The sequence below is a fragment of the Poecilia latipinna genome, unplaced genomic scaffold, assembly GCF_001443285.1.
Source record: "Poecilia latipinna isolate Pla-1442-1.1 unplaced genomic scaffold, P_latipinna-1.0 Scaffold1037, whole genome shotgun sequence".
In the NCBI taxonomy this organism is placed as follows: Eukaryota; Metazoa; Chordata; class Actinopteri; order Cyprinodontiformes; family Poeciliidae; genus Poecilia; species Poecilia latipinna.
The window spans coordinates 187,502-202,222 of NW_015113653.1; the positions used below are offsets into that span (position 1 = coordinate 187,502).

The window sequence follows — 14,721 nt, forward strand, 5'->3', positions numbered from 1 at the left end:
AAAAAAAAAAAAAAAAAAAAAAAAAAAGTGAGTCGACTCAACTGCACTTCGATAACTCGTTGCGGCCCTCACCTCCACGAGCGCCTCGGCCTCCATGGCTTTATGGTCCCCTAAACTGGCGTGCCGCGTCGTGCTTGGTGATGACCGTTGAGAGTGACTCTCGACAAACGCCTTCCTATCGGGGTGGTTGATGGAGCCCGAGCTGCCGAACGTGGTGAGGCGGCGCTTCTCCGGGCTGTCGACGTGGGCCCTGCTGACGGCGATCTTGTGCGGGCTGCAGGGGCGCGGCATTACCCTGGGCGGCTGGTCAGCAGCCCTGGTGGGGCTGTGGCTGTAAGCACCGTTGTTCCTGTGACGGGGAACTGCGGCTCCATCTGATCGCACTCTTATCCTGACACAATGGGATTATAAAGGAGAGAAATTAACTTCTTTGTGTTAACTGGAATGTAATTTTTTTCACTTATGATCATATATTATTTGTTCATGCTATTTTACTTGGAGTTCCCATAAGGCTTTCATATAAATATTCCAGCCTTTCACGAAAATACAGGTTTTCAGGCCAATTTGTTCATTTTATCATATATATATATATATATATATATATATATATATATATACACAGTAAAGCCCACTATAAAGTTGTGATAGATACTTCTTAAGTGGGCTCGCTTTAAGTAACCTGAGGGAAAAAAAAAAAAAAAACAAGGAAGGATGGATGGAAAGAATGAAGGTAATGAAAATAAGAATGACACTATGAAGAGATGTAGGAAAAGGATGGAAAGAAATAAGGGCGCAAAGACCAAAGAAGGAAGGAAAAGACATGAGGGAAAACAACATAGAAGAAAACAAAAGCTTATGATGATGGAAGGTGCAATTAAGAAAAGAAGGACAGAAAAACGGAAGGATAGAAGGAAGGTAACAACATTAAGACAACAGAGATAATAAGTCTGGAACAACAGATATTTCCCTCTTCTGATTTAGTTTTTTTTCCAGATCCTGAAAATACTGACATCAAATGTCAGACTTTTCCAGAAGGTGGAGGTACCTCGTCTAGTAAACCTCACCTTCCTAATGCAGGTCCAAACCGGTTCTCAGCAGCCTGGTCACAAGGAGACTGACGCTCATTTCTTGACGACGTCCTGTCATCATAGTGAGATCCACTGCTGGTCTCACTTTCTGTCCTCTGAATGCTGTCTGAGAAAGCATCATCCCTGTGAAACGAGGAATAAATCTTCATGATTATGTTCTTTTTTTAGTGACGTTTTCACATTGCTTATTCAATCTTAAGGGACTACTTGGTCTTGAAACACCTAGAGAACTCATTATAACCCAACATAAGCATTTAATCTCCAAAGTGAGTCCACGTTTCCACAGTACAAATGAACCGATCATGTACACAACCTAATTCAATTTGCTCAACAATGTAGCTTTGATTAAGTTACATGCTGGGAGATAAAGCTTTGGTTTTCAAGGATAAATGGCTGGAAGTGAAAGCAACACTATTTGAACACTGACTTGTCAAATTATAAATTCTTCCTTCTTCTGATTTTTTGTTGTTTTTTTCTGTAACTAAAATTGCAAAAGAAGTAAGAAATGCAGAGACAGCGATGGGTCTTTAGTAATACTTTTCTATCAAACAAAAGTTTGCAAACATGAATCTCGAAACAATAAAGCTTCACTTCACAAATTAAACTGCTACGGTTGTTGATCTGTACATGTCCATCCCAATAAATTAATATAATCCAAACGTTTTACTTGTTACTTTTATGATCATATTAGCATCGTGCTTCTATGAATTAAACCTCTGTAGGGTATTTTCCATCAGCAAGATAAGAGACACCAGAGCCAACAATGCATATGCGCGAGCGGCTGCCATTAAAACAACCCGGGCCTCATTAACAACTCAGCAGATGTCCATGCTCGCATGCTAAGAGTAGGCAATGTAGAATGCAATATATTTATTCAAGAAATAAATAAATAAAATAAATATATCGAATAAGAATATTCATCTTATGCAATATTCTGTGGATTTTCTTTAGCTTTATGCTATGAGAATCAAAATGTATTGAAAGAAAAAGAAAACACTTGAAAAATAATAATGGTTTCATTTATTATAAAATGTGTTACAGACTTTTACATGATAGCCATTTATTTAGATAATTTTTACACCATAAAACCAACAAATCAAGCTTACATGTCTTGCACTACAATGTACTGATGCGGGATCAGCCCATCCACACCGTTGTGCCGGCCCTCCCACCAATCCTCAGACGCTCTCATGTACAGCAGCAGAGACGCTCCCTTCTTAAAGGACAGCTCCCTCGAACTTCGCCCCACGTAGTCGAACTTGGCGATGGCCTCGATTGGCTCGAACTCTGCAGGAGTCGACACATGAAAGAGTTCTATATATATATATAACAAATCTCATTATTTTCACAGTAAGCTGGAAATGCCACAGCCGGGACCTTGACAGTGCATCGACTGCGCTCGTGTCTGACCTTCATCACTTGTGTTTGGCCCGGTCCCGTTGTCGATCTCGTCAAGAGCTCCTGGCTCACTGTGAGGGCTTTCACTGCGCAAGCAAAAAGAAATGCAAAGAATCAGGAATAAAAAAAGAGAAAAGAATCCCAAATATGTAAAAAATACATCATTCTAAGCTTTTAGGGCTTTAATAGTTAGATCACATGCAGGTTTGCTCCTTTAGTCTGAAATTTGATTTGCAGATTTAAGCTGCAGGTAAACTGAGATGTAAATTCAACAAATTTGTCTGACACATAACTATGTTCTATAACAACCAAATGTTACTTTTTCTGTCTTTAGTTTAAGATCAGATTTAAATGCACAACTTGGTTTGTTTTTGACAACATGGTTTTGTTTATGTGTCTGCACTTTTCAAGCAAAAGAATAAGATCTGGTATTGGCGAGAATCTAATGTTTAGGCTTTAAGATGCTCGATTTCTGTGCACCTACCAGTACTCTTCACCTCCTGCCATGCATTTTTCATAGACCGGTCCTTCCAACTCCCGCTGGCTCGGAAAGATGGCCTCGTGGTGGATAATGATCGTCTTGATGACCTCGTTAACGTGTGCTTGGCAAGCCACGGGGTCCTGGTCGTCCGGTATGGGCATCAGCGTGGGGCCAAAGCAGATAGCCAGATTGTAGGGATCCATCATGTTCTCGTCGCTGTACTGGGAAAGACTTGAAGAGATGGCGGCGTTTAGTAAAACAGTCTCAATAACGCTTATTTTAGCTGTTGCTGTGAAGGAACTTACTGATTGAGAAAAGCAAACAGGTATCTCATGACGATGATCACGGGCCGCTGTAGGGTCACAGTTATCTGCTGGAGATGATGAGCTCTTTCGCCACCAGAATCAAGTTCTGGGGAAAATGGATAAATAAACAGACCGCACATGAAACAATTTCAGTGACCAACTGGATAGTTCAGTGTATTTCAGATGGTTTCTCCTGTAAGGAGACTAACTGGTGGTGGAGATGAAGTCGAGGAAACGTTCTTTGGGGAAAAGCGGGTTTTCCAGCCCTCGGAAGTAGAGCTTGAGGACGCCTGCTACGGAGTTGATGTCATGATCCGTCTGATCGTCCACTAGTGGATCTTCTCCTGCAGACGAACCAAACTCTTAATCCTCTAATTACCCATTCATTGGAGCCGCTTTCATCTAATATGGCTCAGATGCAATCTTATATGTACGTCAAATTAGAGCGCCATAACGCAATTATTCTTGCTCATTTATTATTATTTCAGGATGCTATGTTTTATGCATTAGGTGGTTTACATGTCCATAACAAGTGCTACAAGCGACTTGCAGCCCTCTCAATTGCACTTTAGAGTCCTGTGAGAGTTACAGTGGCTTTTCAGGTGGGCAAAACGTAATTTAAAATCGATCAAGGGGAGATATGGAGGCAACCTGGGGACTAACCTCTTTCAAATGCATTCTTAATGTCATTGACTTCGACCTGAGATCCTGGAACCCGAAATATGCCTTGTTGCTGAAGACCTGTGGATGGATAAAACCGTTGAGGTGAAAAGAGGGAGGTATCGATATCAACGCTACTTAAAAATAGCACCAGCGCTGTTATATTACAAATAAATGTGGACAAATGCAACAATAATAAAATGTGCATAAGAAAACAATGTATTTTGAAAGAGGCATGCAGAATTTTAGCTTGAACAGACTTGGAAAACAAACAAACTTGAAAACAAGCAACAGAACAATTTTGGTCAAAAAATGAAAAATCTATTTTAATTTTTCCCCAAACAATATTTTATGACGTTTTTTTGACAAATGAAAACATAACTCATTGTGTTAACCTCAGTCAAATGACCTACTCAGGGAAAGTTCATAATATATTTGGTCGTTGGTGACATTGTGAATGCACATCTATTTCATAAAATGCCAAAAAAAAAAGGAAAATTAAACTATAGCATTTGCAGAAACTACACTTTAACCTCTTTACGATGGAGAGAACTTGAAACTTACCGTACAGATTGATGTATCGAATGCAGCTCTCAACCACCACTGGTATAGGCTGCCCTGAATCCTACATGAAGAGATACATCAGAGTGACTGGAGGTATGAAAACGACAGTAACAGGTGATAAATTAATATGTAGGAACTCTAAAAAAGAAATCTTATTAATTTATGATATTTGTAGGACATTATAATCATTAACAGCTAAATTAACATAAAACTAAATAACTTATGGTAAGTGTATCAAATATACATGTCACAGAATATATCTGAACAAGAATATGTACCAACCAACATGCAGCATTTTAAAACAAAAGAGCATTTTTACAAGAACAGGAAAAGAACGCAGAGAAACATCAGCAAGCAAACAAAACCCACAGAGACGATCCCACCCTGCTTAAAGACAAAGTACCTGACTCCTGGCACGGACATTTCTTCTTCCCCTGGGCAGAGAGCAGTAAGGCATGGAGAGACAGAGCAGGAGAAGGAACCACAAAAGATTAGAAAGAGACAGAGAGACAGATCTTAACAGAGGCCTGGCCTGAGAGAGCAGCCAAAGCTTCAGCGCCTTGTGGGGTGAGAGACAGGAGGACACGGCCTGAGGGAGGAAGGTGAGGAAGGGGAAGTTGCTGCCGCAGAGCACTGGCAGGGCTCCTACAAAAATGTTTTTTATTTCAAATTTGTACACTTATTCAGACTCGTTTTCTAGAAATATGTTTTGGCATGCCATCTGACAACAAAACACTAATAAATCCTGATTGGTGGATTTATTTCCACCAATCAGGAAACGCGGCAGTGAAACTGACAAAAGGCTATTGTGTTGCTTTTTGGACATCTGGACCAATTAGGGGCAGTAAAAAATGCATTTTGAATGTAAAAATCTACACTACAATATCCTAAATCGAAACAAAGATAATCTATAACTCACAACTTGTGAGAAGTCATTTCACCACATAAAGAAATTTCAATACTTTGCTTTTCGCATCCCAGCTGAACAAAAATCAAGAATGGACAAGTTCATTTATTTAGCTGTTTTTGCAACTAAAAACAGTGAAATAATCCATTTATTTATTTCTGAATGACTGCGTGTGTTTAGTAAGCAGTGTGACACAAACTCAACTTATGTTGTGGTAAATCAAATATAAAAGTCAACTGAATATAAATCAATGTAGCAATACCCTAGTTTTCTTAAAATTCTGATTTGTATCTTTTAAAAATCTCATGTTTTATATAAAACAATAAGATATCATGCCTGGAATGTGTGGTTTTCTTTAAAGCCAATTTTTACTTTCCATACTTGTCCAGATTTTCAAAATCATACCATACAATTTCAGACCTTTCAAGAATGAGCAGAAACCCTGCATCGGGTTTGGACACATGCCTGCTAGAAAGACATGTTGGTTCAAATTTTGTCTATTTTATTAAGGACTCAATCAGTTTTATTGTTACCCTAATAAAAGTGGTTATGAGGGTAATAATAACTTAGCGCATTTACTTTTTGCTAAGGAAGAACCAGCATTATCTGTGGTTGAAATGTGTTTTTGATAAATTTAGTAGCTGATTAAGCAGCGATTTCATATTGATGCTGTTGTTGTGGGGCGCTGCTGCAGCCGCCAAGAAAATATGCCCATGTGTTTATTAGCATAGCCAACTGGCCCGCATAAAGCCAAATTAATTCAGTGCCTGCTAGCCGGAGGCTCACAAGACTAAGAATATAAAACAACTCGTCTTCCACATCACGTTTTTAACTGCTTTAAGACCGAAGACAATGCATTGAGCAAGAGGAAAGTGCATGAGCGAAACAACGTTTGAATAAGAGAGTGGTCACAAGCAAAAAGACGCCCCTCCTCCCCAGCACCACTACCACCAAAGGGCAGCCAGTGGGACAGCTGAGCTCATGGAGAAACAAAGGGCACAGATGGGCTGATACCTGAATGAAGGCCTCCATATTGCCGTTAAACAGCTTACGGTTAAAAATGGAACGAGGTCTACACTTCCGCATTCTCTGGGGTTTAGGGGGAAGAGTGGGGGGCCTGGGGAGATGGCAGGGATTACAGCGTTGAATGATAATAATAAAAAAAAATACATCATGCATGTAAAAGTACCAACATATTTTCTAAAACATTTTTCATATCAGATGTTTAAATGCATCCAAATGAGCTTCAGCAGAAATTTGATGATGAAAAATGAACATAATTAATAATTATTTACAACTTTATTGTAATGAAGATAAAATAACCGTTTACACTTCAAGCACTTGCACTAAACTGAAACGTATTGGAACTGGAGAGACTGTAATTCAGTAACTTTACAAATAATTGTGTGACGATAAAAAATTATGACAATACTGGTGTTTCAGTGATTGCTTTCATCGGTTATTCTGAGAATAGAAAGGTTGCTCATAATATTTCAATAAAAATATTAAGGGTGGAACTTTGTATTAGCTGTCAAACATGGTGGTTGTATTTTCGTGCTCCGAGTTGTTTTGCTGACAGTGCAACAATTAATGATTTAATAAAATAATGGAGAATGTGGACTACTCTAAGATGGTCAGCATTTTCTTAAACCTTCAGCTAAACAAGTTTGGACCTGAACACTGTGATGCATTTTAAATGGTCAATGATGCATGGGAACTGCTTGTGGAGTTACCATGGTAACATTAAGCAACCTTGATCCACAAGATGCTTTTGTGCTTTTTATCAACATGCAGCATGTTTTTGCTGAAACAAATTCTAGGTTTTTAAAAGCTATTTAAAAAAAAAAAAAAAAAGCAAATATACTTCACTAACAAACTCAGATGCATTTTGACATTTTTCACATTTTGCCCATTTTGCCCTGCAGCTTAGAAAGAGAACAGTGGGGTTATTTCCCCCCCTCCAATTTATCAAAATCTGGCAAAGTGTATCCCAATGGTTTCATATTAAAGTTTGATCATGTGAATAACAGTTTCAAATACTAAAGAAATTTAGAAAATAAGCTACAATTATTTGAAAAAAATGCAAGCTGTGATCAGTTTTCCTTCCTTTCTGATGCAAACTTATAACACTACTTCTACTCAATGGCACTGCGTAGTTGTTTCTGTTTAGTATCTTATCTTGTGCCTTTTTAAGAAGACTGACAGTAAATGAAATGTTCACATTATTAATATTACCCATTTGCTACTCATTTCCGTTTCTCACTTAGTACTGAGTGTAAAGGTCTTTTCAGACTTCAACAATTCCAAAGACAAAAACATTTCGGCATCATTTCCATGCGAATGATAAGCGTGTGCAAGCTGTCATCTTTAGAAAAGTTGGCTATCCTCTGAAAGCTTCAGTGTTCTGCATGCCAAGAAACCAAAGCAAAAGAACGTGACACATTGTGGTTTTACTAGCTGCTTGAGGTTTTCTGTCTTTCTGCTTCTGCTGCAAGCACAGATAAGGTAAACTAACAGGATGTTTAGTGTTGCCTAAACCCGCAGCACACGGTCTCACGACAGAGACATTAGTACTTTTCATTAAACATTTAATGTGAATCAACAGAAAGAAGCATACCTGAATTATCAACTGGGTTTTCTTTAATACAGACTACTTAGATGTTACAGTGGATTGAAGGAGTGCTCGTTTTACTAGAACTTGTTCACACCGTCACATTGCAGCAACAGGCGTCAACATACTTTTGGGGGTTTTATGTGATAGACCACAGTAGTGCTGCGAAGTGGAAAATAAATGTTTTGTTTTCAATTGTATGTAAATATAAAGATCTAAAAAGTGTGCCAGACATTTAACTTCCCCAATTACAGACGTCATATTGCAAGCTTTCACTGCATTTGCATCTGCTAGTCTTTTCATGTTTCTTTCTACTAGTTTAAACATCAAGACACTTGGAAAATGTTGCTTATTCTCTTTGTAAAACAGTTCGAGCTCAGTCAGACTGCATGGAGAGTGTATGTGCAAATCAATGTTCAACTCCTGCCACAAATCCTCATTTTTGTTTACATCTGAGCTTTGACTGGGCCATTATCACATCAATTTGCTTTGATGTAAACAATTTCATCATAGCTCTGGGTGGATGTTTAGAGCAGTTTTCCTGCTGGAAGGTGAATCTCTGCCCCAGTCCAACAGGTTCCCCTCCCATCCATCCCTGACCAGTCTCTCTGGCACTGGTGGAGAAAAATGTTTTCCACAGCATGATGAACTCACAACCACATGGTAACGTAGATTAGAGATAATTTGTTTTCATCAAAATGTTTTGTTTTCATATGACAAAATATAAGATGTAAGCTCAAAGGGTATGAATACTTATGCAAGTCACTGAAGAATTATTTCATAAAGTAATACATAAAATATTAAAGTTTTATAAAATGTATCATAAATTAAAACTAAAACCACATTGCATTTATAGTTTTGCACATTGTACACTGGCATGCCTCTTGGTCAGCTCTCCCTTGGAAAAGAGATTTTATTTCAGCCAACTTCCTGGTAAAATAATGGTTAAATAAGTAAAGATAATTATTTAGATAATTTTAAACCATTTTAATAGTTCATCATTTTTGTCTCATTAAACTTAGTCAAGTAGAAGGTTTTTGTTTTTTTTGCAAATAAAACAAATAGGAGGTTGTTTAACAAGACTTAAAAATCTTAAGAATCCCTTTATTCCCACACTTTGGTCTCATTTTAACTAAATCTGGAGACACAGGAAGGATTTTACACATCAGCACCGACTTCATTCACCTTCTTGTCACTGAACATCTTACCTTGTTGTTCCATATTCAGCCCGCTCCCCTAAAAGCAGAGGAAGCAGAGGAAAAGAGGCCAAATTAGAATCAGCTAGTTCACAGTCACAGCAGTTAGTGGTATGGTTGAGTGCAGGCTGATTATACAAGGCTGGCAGATGGAGACAGAAAGGGGGTGTTGTAAAGAAAAAGGGGGCATCTATTCAGCCAAACTGAATGGGGTGAGCGCCATAGCTGCATTTGACTCGCTGCCAGACAGCGGTCATTCAGCGGTCGGCCCCAGAAGGGGATGGCCTGTCTACTCTCTCCATCCGCAAACCGGGAAATGTAACCAGGGGCAACTGGAGAGGCAGGCTGAGGGAGCTGATTTGCACAGTTGGACGATTTCATGAATCCGTAGCGCACTGGCTTTAAGAACTTTGGGAAAAGATAGAAATTTATTAGGATGTAAAACAGCTAGAAGATGATAATGAATGTTTCTCAAACACATTCGTTTTTTTCTACTCAGACCAAGACACGTCAACTGTTAGGAGTTGAGAACAATGGATATAAATCTAAGTTTCTGATCTGTTATTTCGACATATATTTGGCACCTTCAGCCAAAAACAATTATTTACATCTGAAAGGAAAAACTAAAAACAGTGTCTCGCATCAATGACCCTCTTTTGAACGTTTTGTGTATGTTTGAACTAAGAAGAAAACTTTGACACCAATTAAACAGCTGATGCACTGGTTTCGTTAAGGACATGTATGTATGCAAAAAACTTACTTAATGTCACAGAAGTGGGGAATTGTAGCAGGTGATTATTGGGCTTTGTCGTCTACCATAACAAATAGAAACGACTGTTTACAAATTTACTGGATGGCGTAGATGTTAGTCAGTGCATTTTAGAACACACCACACCTTTTTTTCCATTAATATGTAGGTGGGTGTGTGTGTGATTCAGGATATGTGGGGCAGATGTTTTCTGTATTTAAAGAATCAGTCATAAATCCACACCTATGCCAATTATCACCCAATCCCACAGGATAATAAGCGCTCTGGGATGGCAGACTATTACCATGGCCATATGACTGTCTCTGTATCGCTACAGATCTTACCTCTCTACAAATGTCCAGCACAAAAAAAAAAAAAAAAGGTTTTTATGTTCTCACCTTCTCCTAGCGTCTGCTTCAGAAGGTCGTGCTTAGCTTGAAGTTTAACAATGAGATTGCTGCCGTTCAAGTACTCTTTGTATTTCTGCAGTTCAAAAAGGAGAAAAAAAATGATATAGTACCACAGATGTTGTTTGATATTTTTTAAACAACCTTTTGCCTGCATGCTTGTGTATTTTCTGCAGTCATCTGTTAACTTACTGTGAAGTAGAAGCCCTCGGTCTCTTGCTGATTGGCTCGCCTTTTGGTGATGTTTGCCTTGCTCATGTAGGAGTCAGAGGAGGCCGATTTGACAGACTCTGTGGATTGGCTGTGCTGGAAGGCCTCTGATACATCAAAGTCCTCCACAGTTAGCATGTCCTGGAGGGTCTGCATGGTGGCATCAAGAGTCTTCTTAACCTGATAAAAGACATCCAAGCACATCATAGTATCCAGTCCCTCTTTCATATGCATTTTATGTGGAAAAACCAAGTTATTTATGTAGATTGAATACTAAAATACTGTACCAAAATCTAATCCATTTCAAAATGCATATCCTAAAAATTATATATTATTTTCTTAACTATGGCCTTGAACACTGTCAATAGCTGAGGAAACTCCATTCCTAACCCTGACCCATCGTGACCCAAGATTCACACTTCATGTTAGGTCTACAGAAACAAGATACTAATTATCATATTTGTGATACATTTGCACAGCATAGTGACCATTAAATTGGCATATTTTAACAATTTTGACCTTGTTTGCCAAGGTAGTTGCCAGTGGCAGCACTGTAGAGGACAAAGAAAAAAAAAAAAAAACATAAATAAACAGTGGCAATCATGGAGTCTCACTGTGCATCTGGCAGAATCATTAATGGTTTGAGTTATATTTCAGTCAGAACGATGACTGAAACAACTTATATAACTTAGCTATTGCTGCCAATAACCTACATGATCTCTTGCCAAAAATGGTACACCTATCTCTGTCTCTTTCATTAAAAAAAAACAAAAAAACAACTGCGACCAACTGTGTGTACTGTTCTTAAGATTTACATTTCACAGCCCAAAGCTGTATTTTCATTGCAGGATTAAACCTTTAAAGAAGCTACCGTTGTGATTAACTTTTTACTTTTTAGCACAGAAAGTACTCCTGGACCAGTGCAGCTGTGAATTTTTGTGTGCGCTGCTGTCTTAAGCAACCATTCAGTCACAGGAGGACGCCGAGTCAAGATTCTGCTGGAGGTTTCTTCCTGTTGAAGACGAGTTTTCCTTTCCACTGGGAGACCAGTACAAGGGATTGTTGCATTAAGTCAATGAAACAATGCAACCAGCTGTCTGCTGTCACTATATTCTTTCTGAGAAGGAGAAATTGATCCAAATTCAGTGACTCAATTTAATCAGCTGATTTTCCTTGGATGACAAAAAAAAATAACCTTCTACAAGTTTAACAATAAAATAAATATGACTGCCTTGTTTTATAAAGAGGATCGAATTGGAATGTATGTATCCGACTTTCAATCCATCTCGTGTATAAATTGGAAGCTCCTTTTTTTCTCTGCTTTTTTTTAAAATTGGTACTAAACTAAACTGAAATAAATTGATTTATCTTTAGGAAACATGCCTTGCTTAGAATGTTAAGAGTAAAGTTAACAAGTAAACAATAAACTTAAAGCTACCAGGAGCTACTTAGCCTAGGTTTAGCTGTTTATCAGACTTACAACAGATTTTATGAGTGCATTGTAGTTTATAAGCACATATTTTAATCTTATTCTGTAGCAAAAACCATGAGGTCAATTTTCCCTTAGCTACTATTCTGTTCATGTAATTCAGGGATTGGCTACAAAAAATATCTACTTGCCGAAACGTGCCCATACCTCCAGTCAGAGCAATAATTAAAAGGATTAGGAGGGTAGCTTATCTTGCAGCACCCAACAACAGGGAGGATGGTAACAGAGGTAAAAAATAATAATAATAACAATAATAATTGTATATAATTGTTTAAAGAAAAGCAGCAATTCTGAAGTAGAAGGTTTTGGTGCTGCAGGAAAAGATTAGTTTGTCTTAAGCTTTTTTGGCATCGTTAGCACAGGTGCCACCAAATATGAAAGGTGCTTTGCATAAAAAAAATGTTGCTTTTGAATCCACCATTATCAACAAATTAAATGGAGCGAAGTTTCATTTGTGCCAAGCATTTGCATTAAAAGAATCCTCTATGATGAAGACCCTAAAACAAACAGCTACTGCAAAATATTAACGTTAAATGATAGAAATAAAATAGAGTTCATGAATTATTCTAAGTCACTAGCCTGCTTACTTTAAGTGAATCACAAGAAAATCATGCTAAAGGGAGTAGTCTCTTTCAGCATTACAATGCACTAATCATTCGCCCAGGGGGAATCGCTGAGGATGTGATGAATACATAAATGTATGAGTCAAAAGCTATGGCTTTTAAGAATTATATCATACCATTTGATTTAGAAGCACTTTTTGTAGTCTAGCAACATGTGAAGGTAATTTTTTTGTTTTCCTTTTCTGGCACAACGACTTAAAGCATGAATTTGTATTCTCTGTGCAAGACTCAAATTTAGCTTTCCATCCCTGTCCTCCAGATGCAATCTACAGTTGAGATTTGTGTGCACAGAAGCTCTCACCTCTTCATTTTCTATCTTCAGTGTGGCCAGGCGAGACTGCAGCTGGTGGTATCGCATTAAGAGCTCTGTCTGGACAGGCTGCTGTGCACTAACCTGACACACCTAGAAAAGAAAAAAAAAAAGGAACATTTTATTGAACTTAGAAGGAGGGCTGAATAAAAACCATGAACATTCATGTCTGACAGTTCACCAGCTCCAGGCCTCTTCTCCAAGTCTCACCCACTCATAAGTGTTTTGCTCTTCCCATATCCCTTTCACGCCTATTTTGCACTTATGTCATTAAATCATTCAGTTTTGGCTCACTATTCATTGTAGTCAAGTATTTAGTAGTGATAAATGTTAATGTATATGCTCAAAGCCCATGTATGGTGAGATTTCCTTGCAAATAATTTAGTAAAATCTTTGCATGACATTACGTTTTGGTTCTGATTGAACTGCACCAAAAAACTCTTATAGATATCAGAGGTTAAGATCCCAGCCCAAACCAAAGCAACCCCATGCAACTTTCTGCTTTTGAATGTTGTTGAATGGAGTCACTCTTTCTTACAGTCACCAAGGAGTAAAAAATAAATAAATAAAAATTTACTTTAAGTCATCAGTTCTCAAAGCAGGAAGGAAAGGTTGGGTGGATTTGAATGTGTGCATGGCTGCTACAAAATGATCTGTGGTAGAAAGTAGACTAAAAAGTACAAAGTATCAAGGCGATGAAATGACCAGGATCAAACTCACCTCATCCCCCATGTGTGGCTGGTAGTCAAAACGTGCTGGAGGACAGAAGATCTGACTGTGTGTGTCCATAAACCTTAGCTTGTCCCCTCTAATGTCCATGGCATCGACGGCTCCTTCGAGTAGATCCAAACCTTCGTGGCGAGAGGTTTCCAGACTGTATTCAGCAGACAGATAGGTCCTCATGGTGCGCGCCAAGCTTGCATGGTAGCCCAGATCACAAGACTGACAAACAAGGAAAATGTGTGTCAAGTTTAAACAAACGAAAGGCCTGAACAACATTGGATTTGACTGGTTTTCACTTACATCTATCATGTCCGACACGTCGTGTATGTAATATTTGGCCACCAGGGCGTTGGTAGCTGCCAGATTGAGGAGATAGTCGTTCCGGGCCTTTGTGCACTTCAGCTTATTTTCAAAGTACTTGGCCTGTCTCTGGGGAGGGAAGAGGAAGGAAGAGTCCCATTAATGCAGGATGTTAAGTGTCATCCTAATGTGCTCAAAGAAAGCTTACCACATTACATTGATTTTATCTCAGTAACTTGTCAATGTACTGTATGTGTTGAGTGTATGGCACAATGCAAAGACAAGAGTTTTCTACCAGCTGTATATCATTTCTGCATATACATAATGATGCAATGAAGCAATCTCATTTAAAGTGCATTCATGGTTTATGCTTGGATAATCTTTTTTGCCCCTGATATGAATCCTTATCATGTGTGTTCGCTTCAAGAGAAACAAACCTTTTCCTTCATTTTTTCCATCTTCCGGACGGAGCTTCTTCGTTGGGGACGCTCATCATGACTGTGACGCAACAGACCGCCGCTGATGTCATTCACCTTGCCGATGTGCTTCTCTTCCTGTTTTTCTGCCTCCTTCAGCTTGCTCTCAGCACTCAGACTCTCACTGTGGTACATGTGGTATGTCTTCATCACCTAAAAAAAAAAAAAAAAAAAAAAAAAAAAAAAAAGAGGGGAAAAAGGGGAAAAAAAAAAAAAACCCCCCCC

The 14,721-nt window shown here is 38.5% G+C and overlaps 1 protein-coding gene across 4 annotated transcripts in view; it reads right to left on the bottom strand.

The window, feature by feature from the left end:
• LOC106959007 (SLIT-ROBO Rho GTPase-activating protein 3-like) overlaps nucleotides 1-14,721 on the bottom strand; it is a 44,585-nt gene that overhangs the window by 7,035 nt on the left and 22,829 nt on the right. The window contains exons 5-21 of one of the 4 annotated variants that reach the window (XM_015051247.1): nucleotides 14,458-14,649; nucleotides 14,021-14,149; nucleotides 13,718-13,939; nucleotides 12,989-13,090; nucleotides 10,558-10,755; nucleotides 10,357-10,441; nucleotides 9,223-9,250; nucleotides 4,900-4,930; nucleotides 4,497-4,557; nucleotides 3,936-4,013; nucleotides 3,482-3,616; nucleotides 3,273-3,378; nucleotides 2,971-3,198; nucleotides 2,499-2,572; nucleotides 2,195-2,375; nucleotides 1,065-1,211; nucleotides 43-391 (exon numbers count right to left, since the gene is read on the bottom strand). In XM_015051247.1, coding sequence (XP_014906733.1) covers nucleotides 43-391; nucleotides 1,065-1,211; nucleotides 2,195-2,375; nucleotides 2,499-2,572; nucleotides 2,971-3,198; nucleotides 3,273-3,378; nucleotides 3,482-3,616; nucleotides 3,936-4,013; nucleotides 4,497-4,557; nucleotides 4,900-4,930; nucleotides 9,223-9,250; nucleotides 10,357-10,441; nucleotides 10,558-10,755; nucleotides 12,989-13,090; nucleotides 13,718-13,939; nucleotides 14,021-14,149; nucleotides 14,458-14,649 — 2,346 coding nt within the window. Of the gene's footprint in view, nucleotides 1-42; nucleotides 392-1,064; nucleotides 1,212-2,194; nucleotides 2,376-2,498; nucleotides 2,573-2,970; nucleotides 3,199-3,272; nucleotides 3,379-3,481; nucleotides 3,617-3,935; nucleotides 4,014-4,496; nucleotides 4,558-4,899; nucleotides 4,931-6,417; nucleotides 6,521-9,222; nucleotides 9,251-10,356; nucleotides 10,442-10,557; nucleotides 10,756-12,988; nucleotides 13,091-13,717; nucleotides 13,940-14,020; nucleotides 14,150-14,457; nucleotides 14,650-14,721 lie in introns of all 4 variants that reach the window. The other 3 variants (XM_015051245.1, XM_015051244.1, XM_015051248.1) reach the window with 3 other exon arrangements.